Source organism: Furipterus horrens, unplaced genomic scaffold, assembly GCF_987537825.1.
Source record: "Furipterus horrens unplaced genomic scaffold, mFurHor1.1.pri manual_scaffold_8, whole genome shotgun sequence".
NCBI classification, from domain to species: Eukaryota; Metazoa; Chordata; class Mammalia; order Chiroptera; family Furipteridae; genus Furipterus; species Furipterus horrens.
Genome location: NW_028327178.1, coordinates 101,296,381 through 101,312,424, shown reverse-complemented (window position 1 = coordinate 101,312,424; position 16,044 = coordinate 101,296,381). Strand labels below are relative to the sequence as shown.

The 16,044-nt window shown below is 42.7% G+C and overlaps 1 protein-coding gene across 2 annotated transcripts in view; it reads right to left on the bottom strand.

Moving 5' to 3' along the window:
* EYA2 (EYA transcriptional coactivator and phosphatase 2) overlaps positions 1-16,044 on the bottom strand; it is a 205,766-nt gene that overhangs the window by 54,485 nt on the left and 135,237 nt on the right. For both annotated transcript variants that reach the window (XM_090285312.1, XM_090285313.1), the window contains 3 exons: positions 14,837-14,904; positions 12,393-12,570; positions 4,434-4,576 (listed from right to left, as the gene is read on the bottom strand). In XM_090285312.1, coding sequence (XP_090141438.1) covers positions 4,434-4,576; positions 12,393-12,570; positions 14,837-14,904 — 389 coding nt within the window. The remainder of the gene's footprint in view (positions 1-4,433; positions 4,577-12,392; positions 12,571-14,836; positions 14,905-16,044) is intronic.

Here is a 16,044-nt window from a genome sequence, read left to right as displayed (position 1 = left end):
TAGGTGTGGTCTTTTTTTTTTTTCCATTCACACTGTTCACATTTTCAATCTTATTTCTTTAAATAATTTCCTCCAATTGTTTCCACTGTTTTCTCTTTCTGTAATTTCCAATAGTCAAATTAGACACCCTGAGTTGATACTGCTTATCTTTAAAAATATATTTTCTGTAATTTTATCATTTTTTTCTCATTTCTGATAGATTTCTTAAACAGTCTCTTCTAAATCTTCTATTAACTTCCGATTCTCTCTATGACTGAAAAATTTACACGTACTCATTCTTCGTCTCTGAGTGTTCCTTTCCCCATAAGCTCCACTTCTTCATTTGAGAACACAAGATCTTGACTCTTTATAAGAAAATCAATCAGAATTTTAAAAAGTTCTTTTCAGTTTCTTAAATTATCTTTCTTGACATTTATCTTCTTTGTTTGTCTTGAGCTTTATTTTTCATATTGTTGGTTTCCCCCCATTTTTCTGGTGATAGATCTTTCTAAGAACAAAAGGCCTTATACAGCCGGTCTTGGGGTGGGGGTGGTGGGGTGGGGACAAATGCGTCTGCTCAGTGTGCCACTGTCAACGAGCCACCTTTAAAACCTCCCTGGAGCTCAGCGGCTATATTTATCCATTAGCATTTGCCACGCCTTTAAAGCTAAAGAAGGTGGCATCCAGAAGGAAAAGGGTCAATCAGTGCAGGAGTTTTCTAGCAATTAGCAGACCTGAGTATTATTTTGTGAATATTTTGGTCTAGTTATATATTTATGGATATGTACAGGCCGGGCCATGATATTAAAGTATAGTTCTTACTTTGGATCATGGTTTAAAAAAAATGCTTAGAAATCACCATTTTTGAGGACGGTTTCTGGGATTTAAATATATTAAGTCCTACTTTATCTGAACTAACTAGGTTGGATCAGTTATACTTAGAAATTTTGGTAAGAGAATTTTTAAAATGTCAGCAAATATTTTCAAATTTAAGGCAGGCTCCACTGACTTCCCTACTACAGCCCCTCTGAGGAAGGCCTGTCCCTCTCCCAACCACGCTGTTCCCCAGCCCTGGGTCCTCAGCGGGTAAGTTCCTGGCGGCCATTCTGCAGGTGACCGCATTCCCTAGCCTACTGGGGTTTGGGCTAGGGTGGGTCCCTAAGCCCGGTTGGGTCAGAGAGCTTTTCTTGGGAACTTAAAATTGGGGCCTAGAAGGAAATTAATCGTTTGGTGGTGGTTGGTGGCTCCGTGTGAGGACACGGAAGGCCAGTCTGCAGAGAGCCAGGAGCAAAGGGGTGAAAGACGGAAAGACAACACTTTCGTGGGACCTGGTTTTACTTAGAAGCAGAGTGAGCTGTGCCCAGTAACCTGTGCGCGGGGGCAGTGGAAACACATGATGGCTCGGAGAGCCTAGCACCTCCACGGTGGCACATGGGGAGAGAGGTGTAAGCGCACTAGCTTGCCCCGTCTGCCTGTGCTTCCCATATCTTGCTGATACTCTGCGGGACCCTGCCCTTGGGAGCTACGAGAATCCCTGCATCCTTACAATACATTCTGCTTTTTCGTTTAAGCTAGCTCAGGTTGGATTCTGGCACGCGCAGCTGAGGGATTTAAACTAATACAGAGTCAGAATTTTCCTCCTTTCCACTTCGGTACATAATTTCTTTCTCACGGGTTTCCGTCATTAGCAAAACCGCCGAAGACTTAAGAGGTGCGACCCATGCAGACTCCGCCTGCTGACATTAAGCACAGAAGTGAAACACACCTCACACCTTTTCAACTGTTCTTGCCCAGTGGTCCTGACTCTGGAATCAAGAAGCAGATGTTTCCAGAATAACATCACCCCATAATCCCCGACTTCCATGCCCCCTCTGCCTCCTCCTCAGGTTAATGGAAAAATGTTTCTCTACCCCCACTGTTCCCTACCAGGGGCAGAAACCACGTTAGGCGATCAAATAATTTTTTTTAAATATGAAATTATGTGTTGCTCTCCGTGGTTTCTATAGCTGTGCAGCTTCAAGTTGGCAGAAAATCCTCGGGAACATGGGAGGCAGAGAGTGAGGACAGCCTGGAGTCGTACATTTTCCTCTCGCCTTTTGCTGAAGGGACTGTGAGAAGTGTCCTCAATTTTGGAAGGTGGGGGTCTCTCAGAATTAGAGGAAAAGCAAGGAAAAAAAAAACAAAACCCTGGATAGAGTATAGTCCTGGGAGCAATGGGAACACTTGCTCTGTGGCAGGTCCCCAGGGAAGTCAATTTTCAGAGCAGATGGCTGCAGGAAGTTGACCAAATGTTGGGGACAAGCATGATGTTCCAAGTATTTAACACCTAGGATGATTGGAACAGATGCCCTACTAGGGAACACTGACTAAGTAATATAATCCTACTAGGGAACACTGACTAAGTAATATAATCCTACTAGGGAACACTGACTAAGTAATATAATCCTACTAGTGAATATTGGTTAACTAGTACTGCCTTACTAGCAAACACTGGCTAACTAGCACAGCCTTACTAGTGAATACTAGCTAGCCAGCAGAGCACTACTAGTGAATGTTGGCTAACTAGTACAGCCCTACCAGTGAATACTGGCTAAATACCAAATGCCCCGGCAGTGAGCGTGTGCTGTTTGGGCCCCCAGAATACACTCCCTCCCGGTAAGAGTATCTGGTTTTCTTTCCCATTCTGCTGTCTTGGTGGGACTGTCAACTGGCGGCAAGCGTACGAGCCGAGCCAGGCCAGCAGGCTGCTGTCTGCTTAGAACCGAACACGGAGTGAGGTGGGACCAGAATCAAATGGGTCACTCTCCTGCTTGCATCCCTCAGCACGCACAGCCTTTGGGACTATTCTTTCTAGCCCTGGTTTCATGACTTCCTCCCAGTAAATTCCTTGTGGCTTAAGTAACTGGAACTGGTTTCTGTTGCTGACAACCAAAGGACTGTAGCTAACACTCCAAGGTCTTGTCCTCGACAGGGATTTCTGAGCCCGATGTACCGCATGGAAACCCCAGGGGATGGCTGGACTTTCACTGGCCACTCCAGGTACCCACCGTGAGGAAGGTGGCAGCGACCAAGCCACGCTGGACGCGAGAGACTCTCACTCTGTCTTCTGAGGCCACTTGAACCCTGGGATTCTCAAACGATTCTGGGAGGAGAGAGGCCCCAATAATAAGATGGCACTTTCTACCACCCAGATGGGATGGGGCCTCAGAGTCCAAGATACCTTGATTTTAAGGAAACGATGAAAATGGTATCTCTTAGCACAACTGAATCGAGGCCTGAGCTTTGAAGCTGCTACCTCAGTCGGGCAGGATTACGAATAGGGACGCGATGACGATGCATTTGGATCTCTCGGCTCCAATGCTGGCTTTGAAGTACTACACGCACACCTACGCACATGCAAGGCAACGCATGCCCGCCTTTTGCAAAGAAGTACAAACTAGGGTACCTGGCCCTTTTTCTCCTTTGACAGATAACAGTCACTTCTGTGTTTTGGGGCATCCATCTGGCCTCTGTACTCTCCCTCTCCTCTTTTTTTTTCTTTTTGTGTGAAAATATCAGTGCCTGACCAATAATCCTACACTTGCTTTGTGAGTGTAAAGACTGGCACATCCCTTAGATCAGCCATTCTCAGCCTGAGGTGTACTCTGGAATCCCCCGGAGAGCTTAAATATACCGACGCGTGGGTCTCATGCTCAGGGAATCTGATCTAATGGAGCTGGGCCACAGCGTGAGAACGAAGATTTCTCAGAGCTCCCCAGGGGAGTCTAAGGGGCAGCTCAGGTGGAGAATCACTGAGAAACTCAGGAGTCATAGAAACCAGGCACACCCATTCAAGCCAGCCTCGTGTCTCCAGGTAGATAAATACCTCGGCCACAGTAGAATAATCACTAGGGGAACTTTAAGAACTCCCTGCAATGCCTATCCAGTTACTCTGGGGTGGGGCCTGAGCACCTGTATTTTGAAAAGCATCCCAGGTGATTGTAATGTGTAACCAGGGTTAAGAATCACTCTAACCCAGCTGGGAGGGTCCATTGCCCATTGTCATCTCTGTTGGGGGCCCTGAGAGTGTGGTCCCCAACCCGACAGTGTCAGCAGCAAATTCTCAGGCTCCGCCCCAGATCTGCTGAATTGGAAACTCTGGCGTGGGGCCCAGCAGACGGGGCTTTCGCAGCCTTCGGATAATTCTGCTGCTCCTTAGGCTGGAGAACCACAGCTCTTTCCTATCCCCAGGGTCACTTTTCCTAGCCCATCAGTCCACAGTGCTTCGGGATGGCCAACCTATTCTTCCCCACTTTTCCTCCAAGGGCTCTTTTCTCTGTAACTGCGCTTTGTGAACACAAAGGGCCAATCTCTCCCACATACGTGGACAGAACCCTGCCCCCTGCCCTCCTGTTCTGGCCACAGGGGGAGATGATGTTCGCGGTCATCACTGTGTCAGAGGCAGTTGCAGTTACCTCGATCTCGCTGTCCCCAGCTGGGGAGGGGTCGCTGCTCCGCTTAGACCGGCCTCGGAGCTTTCCGTCGGAGGCCCGGTGCGGCCTGTCTGTCTCTCCGTCTTTGGCAGGCGTGGAAGGTCCATTGTGTGTGTTATATTCACCTGGTGGCAGAAAGGGAAGCTTTGCTGAGTGTCTCCTCCCAGGAAATTTCACATCAGAGCCATCTAACGCCCAAGTGGTAGGTCCCAAAGGCAGTCCCAAAGGCAAAGGTCATATAGAATCAAAATTACTCTGGACACTCTCTGAAACTGTCCATTCAAACTCATTCATTCATCCAACAGAAACTTGCTGAGTAGGCATAGTCCCAGGCACCTAAGTTCTTGAGAATTTAGCACCTGAATTCTCATAGCACCTCAATTCTAGAGAAAGGAGAGACATTAGACAAGCAAGTAAGTATATAATGTGTCCGGTGGGGGCATAGGTTATAGTGGATTAATAAATTGCGCGGGGAACAAGGACTGCGGGGATGTGACTAATTTATATGGGGCAGTCCGGGAAGGCCTCATGAACAAGGGGACATCTGAGCAGGGATCTGAGTAAAGAGAGGATGGGGCCACTGGGGAGCTAATAGATGGAGAGAAGAAGAAATAAATATTTATATGTACTGGGTCTCAAATTCTTCTACCATTAAGAGACCCCCTCCCTTGGGGTTAGGGGTGTGTCAGACAATTCTCTGTGTTCCTGTCCTATGCAGCTTGCTCCATTCCCTGTGAAAAGGAAGTCCTTTTAAGCTTTACTTATTGAGAGATTTGTCCATTCGAGAATTAAATGAGATTATATGCTTGAAAGTATCCAGCCAGGGCTGGCAATTAGATGTCAACAAATTACCTGAGTTGAGTCTGGCTACACGGGACCCATGTACACTGAAGGATCAGTGAGAAGGTGCAGGACAGAGGGCGGGCACTGGTGCTTCTCATCGAGATGGTGCCAGCTCACGCCCTCAGGCAACTGTCTAAAGACCCCGAACGAGTGAGCAGTGCCCTCCTGGGGCTCAGGTCCCAAAGCCAACACCCAAGTTGTAGTGTGTTTTTAAGCACATATGTTTTTAATACATGGTTTTACAAATTAGACTTGATTATCTTTACTTAGTAATGAGGGAAGGGAAGCTTACTGAGAGGATGAAATTAGTGGTAGAACCAGGACTGAAACTTGGGCTTGCCCTTGCCACTTGAGTGACAGAACTGTGGGCCAAGGTGGACCTTAGAGGACATCCCATCCCACTTTCTCATTGTACAGCTGCCTGTTTAGCTCCCAAATGTATCCTGTGGACTCCACCTCTTCTTCCAAAACTGCCAGGGCTTGGCTCATTGGGGGGAAATGCTTTTGTCTAAAAAGTACTTGGCAATGGACTGAATACTTTTCCTATCCTGGAAAGACTGTTCTGTCCAAAACCCAAAGGACTGAACTTCAATTATTTAATATTATTTATAAAGCTTCTTAGCAGACTAAGGACATAGTATTAAGAAGAGACGTGATTTTGAGTTGTCAGGACTTCTGGGCCGTCTCCAACTTGCCATCATTTTCAGGACACAGCATTAGAGATTCCCAAACATCAATCTAGCAAAGACTTTCTTCTGGAGAATGAGAAACAGGCAGTAAATATATTCACAGATTGCTTAAGAGTCATGTAAATAAGGTTTATCCTCATTTACTTGGTAGTTCTAAGGATGGGAACTTAGAAAAACACACTTGTAGACACCATTAAAATCTGTGCAAATATTATTTAAAAACGAGGGAAATGCCAGCTAACTAGAAATGTCTAACTAATGTGTATGCAAAGCCAATTTATTAGAGATGCCCAAAACAAAACAAAAACAAAAAACAACAACAAAAAAACCCCACCCAGCCCTTTCCCCAACATTATCATTCTTGAGAATGAAGTTCAAGGTCACAGTTCAAGATCATAGTAAGGTACACAGGCCAGAGCAATGAATTCCTTTCTTGGAGTCATTTTACTTTTTATTTCTTCCTTTTTATGTATTTACTTATTCAACAGGTTTATTGAGGTATAATGGACACACAATAAACCATATATATTTAAAGCAAACAAAATGATAACTTATGACATATGTGTACATCTATGCAACCATCATCACAGTCAAGATAATGAACAAATCCAGCACCTCCCAGAGTTTCCTTATCATCCCTTTGTAATACCTTCCTCCTCTCCTCGCAGGCAACCATGGATCTGCTTTCTTTCACTATAAATTAGTTTGCATTTTCTAGAGTTTTAAACAAATGGAATCATATAGCATATGTATTTGTCTGGCTTCTTTCAGCCAGCATAACTGTTTTGAGATTCAGTCCATGTTATGTGTGTCCATTGCTCCTTCCTCTGTGTTGCTGAGTACTATTCTAGTATATGGATACACCACAAATTCACAAATATCTTCTCCCCTTTTCTTATAGAAGCTTTACATTCGATGATCTATTTTGTGTTAATTTTTCTATGTCATGTGAGGCATGGATTGAAGTACAGTTTTTCAGACTATAGATATCAATCATCTTTTGTTGAGATTATTCTTTCTTCATTGAATTGCATTTAAACTTTGTCAAAAATCAGTTGTGGATTTATTTCTAAACTCTGCCTTGGTCTGCTGATCTACTTGTCTTTACGCTGATACCATACTGTCTTGATTATTGTGGCTTTATAATAAGCCTTAAAATCAGTGCTAGCCTTCCAACTTTGTTCTATATCAGAGTTGTTGAGGCTATTCTAGGTCCTTTATATTTCCATGTGAAGTTCAGAATCAGCTTGCCAATTTCTACACATACACACACACACACACACACACACACACACAGCCTGGAATGTTGACAGAGATTGTGTTAGATCTACAGATCAATTTGTGAAGAATTGGCATCTTAACACTATTAAGACTTTTGACCTAAGAACAAGGTGTGTTTCTTCATTTATTAAAAAGTCTTCTTTAGCGTCTCTCAGTAGTCTTTTGTAGTTTTAAGTGTACAAGTTTTGCACATCTTCTGTCATATTTTCCCCAAGTATTTCATATTTTTTGATGAAATTGTAAATGACATTTAGAAATATTCTATTTTCTATTGTTTGTTGTTAGTATATAGAAATACAACTGATTTTTATATATTCACCTGGTACTCTGTAACATTGCTAAACTCACATTTTAGTTCTAGTAGCTTTTTTGTAGATTATATCTGACTTTCTACATAGGTAATCATGTCATTTTACTTCTTTTTACTACTCTATGGAGTTTTGCTACTTCTTTTCCAATATGGATGCTTTTAATTTATTTTTCTTACCTTATTGCACTGGCTATAATCTCTAGTATCATGCTGAGTAGAATTGGTAAGAGTGGACATCCTTCTTGTCTTGTTTCTAATCTTTTAGGGGAAGGTTTTTTTTTTAGAGGTCCTGTTCTACTCAGTTTGGGCTGCTGTAACAGAAGTACCAGAGACTAAGTGGCTTAAACAACAGAGATTTACTTCTCACAGTTCTGGAGGCTGAGAAGTCCAAGATCAAGGTACTGGCCAATTTTTTTCCTGGTTAGAGTCCTGTTCCTAGTTAGAGTCCTCTTCCTGGTTTGCACATGAACGCCTTCTTGCTGTATCCATGCATAGTGGGGAGGGAGATATCATCTCTCTCATGTTTCTTCTTATAAGGGCACTAATACCATTCATGAGGGCTCCACCCAAATACCACCATATTGGGGACTAGGGCTTTAACATATGAATTTGGGGTGGAGGTACAAATATTCATTTTATAAAATGTCTTTTTCTGATAAAAAAAAGTTCCCTTCCACTCCTACTTTGGAATTTTTGTCAGGGATAAATGATAGATTTTGTCAGATGCTTTTTCTCCATCTATTGTGATGCTCTCTTTATCTTTCTAGTTAATTAATATGGGAAATTATATTGATCTGCAAATTTTAAACCTGCTTTGCCTCCTAGGGATAAACTCCACTTGGTCATGGTATATCATCCTTCTTTGGTATATTGTTGAACTTGATTTGTTAACATTTTATTTAGAAATTTTTAAAATCTGTTTATTTATGAGGGATATTAGTCTTTAGTTTTCTTTTCTTATGATGACAGTGTCTGGTTATGCTGGCCTCATAGATGAGTTGGGAAGTATCCTTCCTCTTCAGTTTTCTTGAAAATTTCTGACTTAAATCTTTGGTAGAATTAATCAGTGAAACTATCAGGGCCTGGCAATTTCTCTGTGGGATGATTTTTAACAAAAAAATTTCAAATTATTTAATACACATAGGCCAATTTAGTTTATCTATTTCTTCTTGACTGAGCTCTGGAAGTTTTTGTCCTACAAGGAATTTGTCTATTTTATCTAAGTTGTTAGATTTATTGGCATGGTGTTGTTTAAAAACTTGCATTATTTTCCTTTTAATATTTGTAAGGTCTGTAGTGACGTCAACTCTCTCATCTTATTGGTAATTTATGTCTCTTTTATTTTAATCCCTGTATCAGTCTGTCTAGAGTTTTATTAATTTTATTGATCTTCTCAAAGAGACAGCTTTTGGTTTCACTGATTTTTTTAAAATGTTTTTCTGTTTTCAGAGTTCACTGATTTCCATTCTGATCTTTATTTGTTCCCTTATTTTACTTTCTTTGGGTTTAATTTTTTTCTCTACTTTCTTAAAGTGGAAGATGAAGTTTTTGGTTTAACACTTTTCCTCTTTCCTAATATATTCCTTCGGTGCTATAAATTTCCATTTAGCACTGCTTTAGCAACATCCCACAAATTTTGGCAAGTTGTGTTTTTATTTTCATTAAGTTCAAAATGATTTTTAATTTCCCTTTTATTTCTTCTTTGACTAATAGTGTATTAGTCAGTGTTCTCCAAAGAAACAGAATGAATATAGTGTGTGTGTGTGTGTGTGTGTGTGTGTATGGAGAGAGAGAGAGAGCGAGAGAGAGAGAGAGAGAGAGAGAGAGAGAGAGAGAGAGAGAGAGAGAGAGATATTACACAAATGGGCTCACATGGTTATAGAGGCTGAGAAGTCTCAGCATCTGCCATCTGCAAGCTGGGGAACCAGGAAAGGTGGTAGTATAATTCAGTTTGAGTTCAAAGGCCTGAGAACCAGTGGAGCTGATGTCACTCCCAGTTGGAGGCTGAGACTTGGGTGGTCACTGATGTCAGTTCTGGAGTCCAAAGGCCAGAAAAGCAAGAGCGCTAATGTCTGAGGTCAGGAAAAGATGGACATCCAACCTCAGGAACAAGGGAGATCACCTTTCCTCCGCCTTTCTGTTCTCTATGGGCCCTTAATCGAGTCGATGATGCCCACCCACAGCGGTGACAATGACCTTTCTTTGCTCAGTCTACTGATCCAAATGCTAATCTCTTCTGGAGACATGTCACAGACACACCCAGAAATAATGTTTTACCCGCTATCCAGGGGTCCCTTAGCCCAGTCAAGTGGACCTGCAAAATTACCCATCACACATGGGTTATTAAAAGCTTCCAAGTATTTGGGAATACCCCCAAAACATTTCTGTTATATATTTCTAATTACATTCTATTATTTTCAGAGAACATTATTTTTAGGACTTGAATCCTTTTAAATATAATGAAACTTGATTTAAGGCCCAGAATATGTCTATGTTGGTAAATGTTGTCTGTGTACTTGAAAAAAAATATGTTTTTTTTTGTTGTTGAATGAAGTGGGTACAGACTGTCTATTACAGCTAATCTTTTCTCCCTAGCTCCCTCCCCAGAGAAAATGTTAACCATTGCTTTTTAATCCTTCCAGAAATTTCCTATGCAAATATAGATGTTTACACTTAAAAAAACCCCAGGATCATATTATATCCATAGTTCTACACCCTGCTTTTTTCCACCTCTCATAATCACTCAATGAGATATCCATATTAGTGTAGATATGTCTAGTTTACTTTTTTTTAATGGAGGTATAGTATGTCAGTAGTGGGTACACCATAAATTATTTAACCCGACTCTTGTTAATGGATCTTCAGGTTGTTTCCAGACTTTTGCTATGATGCTGCTGCAATAAATATTCTTTTTATTTAAGTCATTGGACCTATGGGGGAATTTATTTTTAGAATAAATTCCTACAAGTAGAAAAATTGGGTTAAAGAGTACAAGCATTTTAAACTTTGTTTGAGGTTGCCAAACTGCATGGAAGACCCTTCCAAGTTTCTTCTTCAGAGATTTTTAAAAAGTTTCTTCTTCAGAAATTTAAAAGAAGTTTCTCCTTCTATTGACTACAGGAAATGACCTAAGGAGTTAAAAAAAAAAACTTCCAACTTCTTTTTAGGTAATTTGTATCATACTTAAAAATTTAAAGAGAAAAAAGTTCTTAAGCCACCACTACTGATCGGTCTTTTCTCTTGAGCAACGTCAGAAGTTCAGGGTTTGCCCTCTCCATCAGCAAATTGCCCTGTAATCCTCGGCAAACCGTTGGGGCTTCATGTAGCTGTTAATGCACATCCGCGCAGACTGCGGGCGGTAGGGCTGGCGGCTGGGGGAGGCGAGGAGCTTCAGGCAATGCAGAGCGAGCGTGATCTCTCCGTAAAACATAAACCTCTCCAGCCGCTGGGGTTTGGACCCAGGATCCTGGATAATCTCAAACGTGGAGTTTTTATGGGAAACTTTAAGAGAGTGCATGAGTGTGTGCGCATGTACCCCTGTTCTCGTCCTTTATAACAAACGTGGGGGAAAAGAGACAAGAGATCCCGGTCATAGCTGGCAATTATTTGTGTCATTAGATTTTATGTGAGCTTGTTAGACACACAATAAAAACCATCTCAACCACTTATCCTTGAACCTTAGACCAAAGAATAAATGAAGAACAGGGGGAAACAATAAAGGAAAATTTCAAAGAGACACAAGGAGCCTTTATGTTTGCTCCTGATGGAGAACAAAAGTGACCCTTCCCACATAACACAAATTCCTGTGAAGCTAGCCTTTGGAATCCAGTTCATCATCAAATTACAGATAGACAGGGGCATTTGCTCGATTTCCTGATTATTTATCTTTTCTGAACCCATTCTGGGGAGGCCACATTCTGAAAAGCAGGAGGGTCAAGGATACTTCAGGATTATGACAAAAATAAGTTTGTTAATTTCATACCCTTTGAAGAAAGTAATTTGGAAATTGTTACACAGATACGATGCATTCATTAAAGTCTGTAATGAGATCGCAATGACCAAAATCAATGCTCAAGCTCTAAATGTCCTCAAAAGTTGACTTAAAAGTGCTTGGTCACATTGTCTCCGTATATCACCAAGCCAAGGACAACTAATTCACCCCTAGGGAGGAAAAATACAAGGGCTAAAAGTAACAACTGCACCCAAAACACCAGGAATCAAAGAGGTGAGTCTTCACTGTTGTTTTTTCTAACCATCAACCAATTAATATTTATTGAATGAATGTTCACACACCATCACGCTAGCTTCGCTTCTACAGAGTTCCAAACATGTAGGTTTCAGACAAGAAAAAAAAAAGTCAATGATATTTCCTTCCATTTGGAGGTTCTAATTTATTGCTGTCATATCATTTAATGTTGATTAGCCCAAACCATCTCAAGAAGAGAAGTCACATACATAGAAGACTTATGGAATGAATGCATGAATCCACAGGCTAATGAGTTAGCTGAATAGGGATCTACACCATCAAGGGGCCAGGATGTGGACTCTCCCAAGTGTGGCTCATAATCTAGATGGGTTCTGTAGGCTGAAATTAGAACTCTTAGGTAAAAATTTCTGACTTTTAAGTATAGTGCAATTCAATACACACCACACACACACAGACACAGACACAGAAGAAAGCCAACAAAATATATCTGAAGGCTGGATTTAGCCCTTGGGTGACCAGTTCATTACAATTGGGACCTACGTCCAGTTCCCCCTTCCTGTAAGAGCTCAGGCCACAGCCATGAATGACCACATGACAGTGACTGTACATACCCGCAAGCGACTCAGAACTCTGGTTGGGGACGTTGTGCGATGCATCCTGGAGGACGTAGGTGGACGTGGAGATGGGGGAAGGGCAGATGCTGCTGGCCGGGACATAAGGAGGGTTGTAGGAGGAGCTGTAATACTGGGAGTATTGGCTCTGAGGGAATCCGGGGTAGGAAGGATAGTCCTGGAAAGGGAAACACACAGGTGGTGAGTGAGGAAGTGGTCTGGGCTTGGGTCTTCAGTTGGCCGGTCGCAGGCTGATGAAGGTGAGGGGCCTCGTGGGGTGGGTTTACTCCCTCTGTTGCCCATTAGAACAAACGCTTTTTGAGGGCAGGGACTTGCCCCAGAAGCGGACCCTAAGAGAAGGATGGGGGATGAAAGAGATATCCTTTGAGGAGTGGAGAAGTGCAGTAGGGAAAAGAAGAGGGGAAAGCAACCAATCCAGGGGCTTTTAGGTGCGGACTGGAGTGAATTCTCCCCAAGGAACACTGGGATGGTATAAAACACATATCTCAAGAGGGTCTCTCCAAGGAGCAAGGGAGCTGGGTTGCTCATATGCCATCCCCAGCCAGTCTTTGAGAGCTGTTCCCAGGGGATTTCAGTTCCCTGGCTCTTCCTGCCTGGCCCATGCATTGGTTTTAGAAAACACCCCTGCAGAGACTGGCAGCTGGAGGTCAGCAGGTGCACCCCGAGGGACATGGGTGTGGCCCTGACAGGGTCCCTCTCTCTCACTGCTGCATCCCTTGAGCCTGGCATATACAGGCACTCAGTAAATCCTTGGATATTAATTAACAAATGAGTAATAAACACTCTACACTCACATACCAAGGAGAGTAGGTGACATTTTAAGTTCATAAAGGGTGCAAATACAGCAATACCTACATGGTATTAGGGATCCAGAGTCTTCTATGAGGGCGTTTTGGAGATCAAATCAAAGAATGCCAGTCAAGCTTTGCTTAAACCAACCAGATATTCCAACTCTCCCACAGTAGCCATTGTTTTAAATATTCTGCTTCGTCGTCACCATAAACCAGAGCTTCTCAGCCCTTCGAGGAATGCATGGGAAGTTCAGCTTCCTGGGCCCCATGACAGACCTACTGCGTCCAGATTTCTGGGGGAGGTGCTTCGGGAGTCTGCGTTTTTGCCAAGCTCCCATGGTGAAGTCAACCAACATCCAGAGTAAAGAACCATGCCTTCAGAAGCACTCTTGTATTTATAAGTATTTTATCTGTATACAGTATACCGAAAATAATACAAAAACATATCAAACAATTTCCACATATTTCAAGGTTTAAGTTATTTTTAAGGTTCTTCAGCTCACTGAAGAAAAAGTGCATTCCTCGTATTTAAATATGTTAGATATTCCTAAGGCTCATCTACCTTGGGTAGTTTTTTAATTTTTTTTTTTAAATCCTTACCCGAGGTTATGTCTATTGATTTTAGAGAGAAAGGAAGGGGGTGGGGCGGAGAAAGAGAGAGAGCCATGGAGCCAGAGAGCCAGAGAGACAGAGACACTGATGTGAGAAACATGGATTGACTGCTTCCCGTATGCACCTCGACCAGAGATTGAACCTGCACCCTAGGTATGTGCCCTGACCACACACTGAACCCGCAGCCTTTTGGTATATGGGATGATGCTCCAACCGAGTCACCCAGCCAGGGCTACCTTGGGTAGTTTTAACACTAGCTTGCAAGCATGTCCATCTTTTGTTTTGAAATAATTTCAGATCGAGAGCAAAGGCGCACAGATAGCAGAGGTCCTGTACACCTTCCACAGGTTCTTTTTTTTTTTTTTTAATTTGTTTGTTTGTTTATTTATTTATTTTTAGAGAGAGGAGAAAGGAGAAAGAGAGGGACAGAAACATCATTGTGTGGTTGCCTCTCACTTGCGCCCCCAACTGGGGACCTGACGTGCAACCTAGTCATGTGCCCTGACTGGGAATCGAACCAGCGACACTTGGCTTGCAGGCCGACGCTCAATCCACTGAGCCACAGCAGCCAGGTCACAGGTTAAGTCTTAATTCACTCTCTAAGTGAAACTAAGAGAAACAAACTATGGCCAGCATTCATCTTTACAGTGGTGACTTAGTTGGACTTAACCAACATTAATAAAGCCCCACTGTGTGCTGGGCACTCCACACTGGGATACGGAGACAAAGAAGATAGACTTTTACCCTTGAGAAGCTCACAGTCTGTGAGAAAGCACGTGCACTCGCATCCGTATATTCTACACTCAATAGTCAATGGGTGTCTTGGTCTAGTAATTCCAATTTCTCTGCCTCTATACCGTATCTTTCCAAGGGCCATTTACACAATCTCCCCTGGGGAACCCAAATGCAGGGACTAAGAGATGGACTTCTGGTGAGGGTCGTGGGCAGGAGGATGCATTCTGGGCGCCCTGACTTAAGGGGACTCTTTAAGGAAAGAACCGAGACAGCGGGTGGGTCTACCTGGTGCACACTTCCGAATCCGGCCGCGCTGGTCAGCCCATTTGCTCCCTGATAGATCCCTGCTGGGCCTGTGGGAGAAAAGAACAGGGGTGCCGGTGAGGTTCCTTACAGTCAGGGGGGTCGTGGAGGAGAAGGATGCAGCAGAACGGTGGGGTCTTTGAGGTGACAGGTTGGGAGGGAACCTGTGACCCTGGCAAGCTCCCAAATCTCCCTGCACCTCAGTTCTCTCAATTAACGAATAAAATAAATATACCTCATGAAAGAATTGCGGTGAGAGGTAAATGAGATCGTGTGTACAACACAATTTCCGGTCATAGATAGTTAGGCTTTTTACAAAATTGTGGAAAGGTACATATAAGTTACAGTTCTAAATACTCTAGTTACGTGTACAGTTCAGTGGTGTTCAGTACATGCACATCATTGTGCGACCATCACCACTGTCCATTTCCAGAGCTATTTTTATCTTGCAAACTAAACTGTTTACCCATTAAACAACTCCCAGGTCCCCTGCCCTGAGCCCCTGGCACCCACACTTCTACTCTGTCCCTATGAATGTGACTCCTTTAGGCACCTCACAGAAGTGGAATCATACAGTGTTTTTCCTTCTGTGATGGCTTATTTCACTTAGCATGACGTCTTCAAGTTTCAGCCAAGCGTAGCATCAGAATTTCCTTCTCTTTAAGGCTAAATAATATTCCATTGTATGTTTTACCACATTTTGTTTATTCATTCATCCACTGATGGACACTTGGGTTGATGCCACCTTTTGGCTATTGCAGATAATGCTGCTGTCTTTTGGGTATGATTTATATGCTGTAAACAGCCCATTCCAAGTGTCAGTTGAATGACTTTCAAAGTAAAAAACTGCTGTCACTATGATGTACTTTTGAAACATTTCATCACCCTCAAAATTCCCTTGTGCCTCTTTCTAGTCAACCCTCATTCCCATCTCCAGCCTCAGGGAGCCCCTAATCTGTTGCTGATTCTAGAGTTTTGTCTCTTCTAGAAATTTCATGGAAATGGAGTCATATACAAGTACTTGTGCCTGGCCTCTTTCCCTTAGTATAATGCTTTAAAAGTTCATCCATATCTTAACATGTATCAGTGGTTCATTTCTGAATAGTATTCCACGGTAGGGATGTACCGCACCTAATTTTTAGTTATTATGGATAATGCTGCTATGAACATTTGCATACACATCCTTGTGT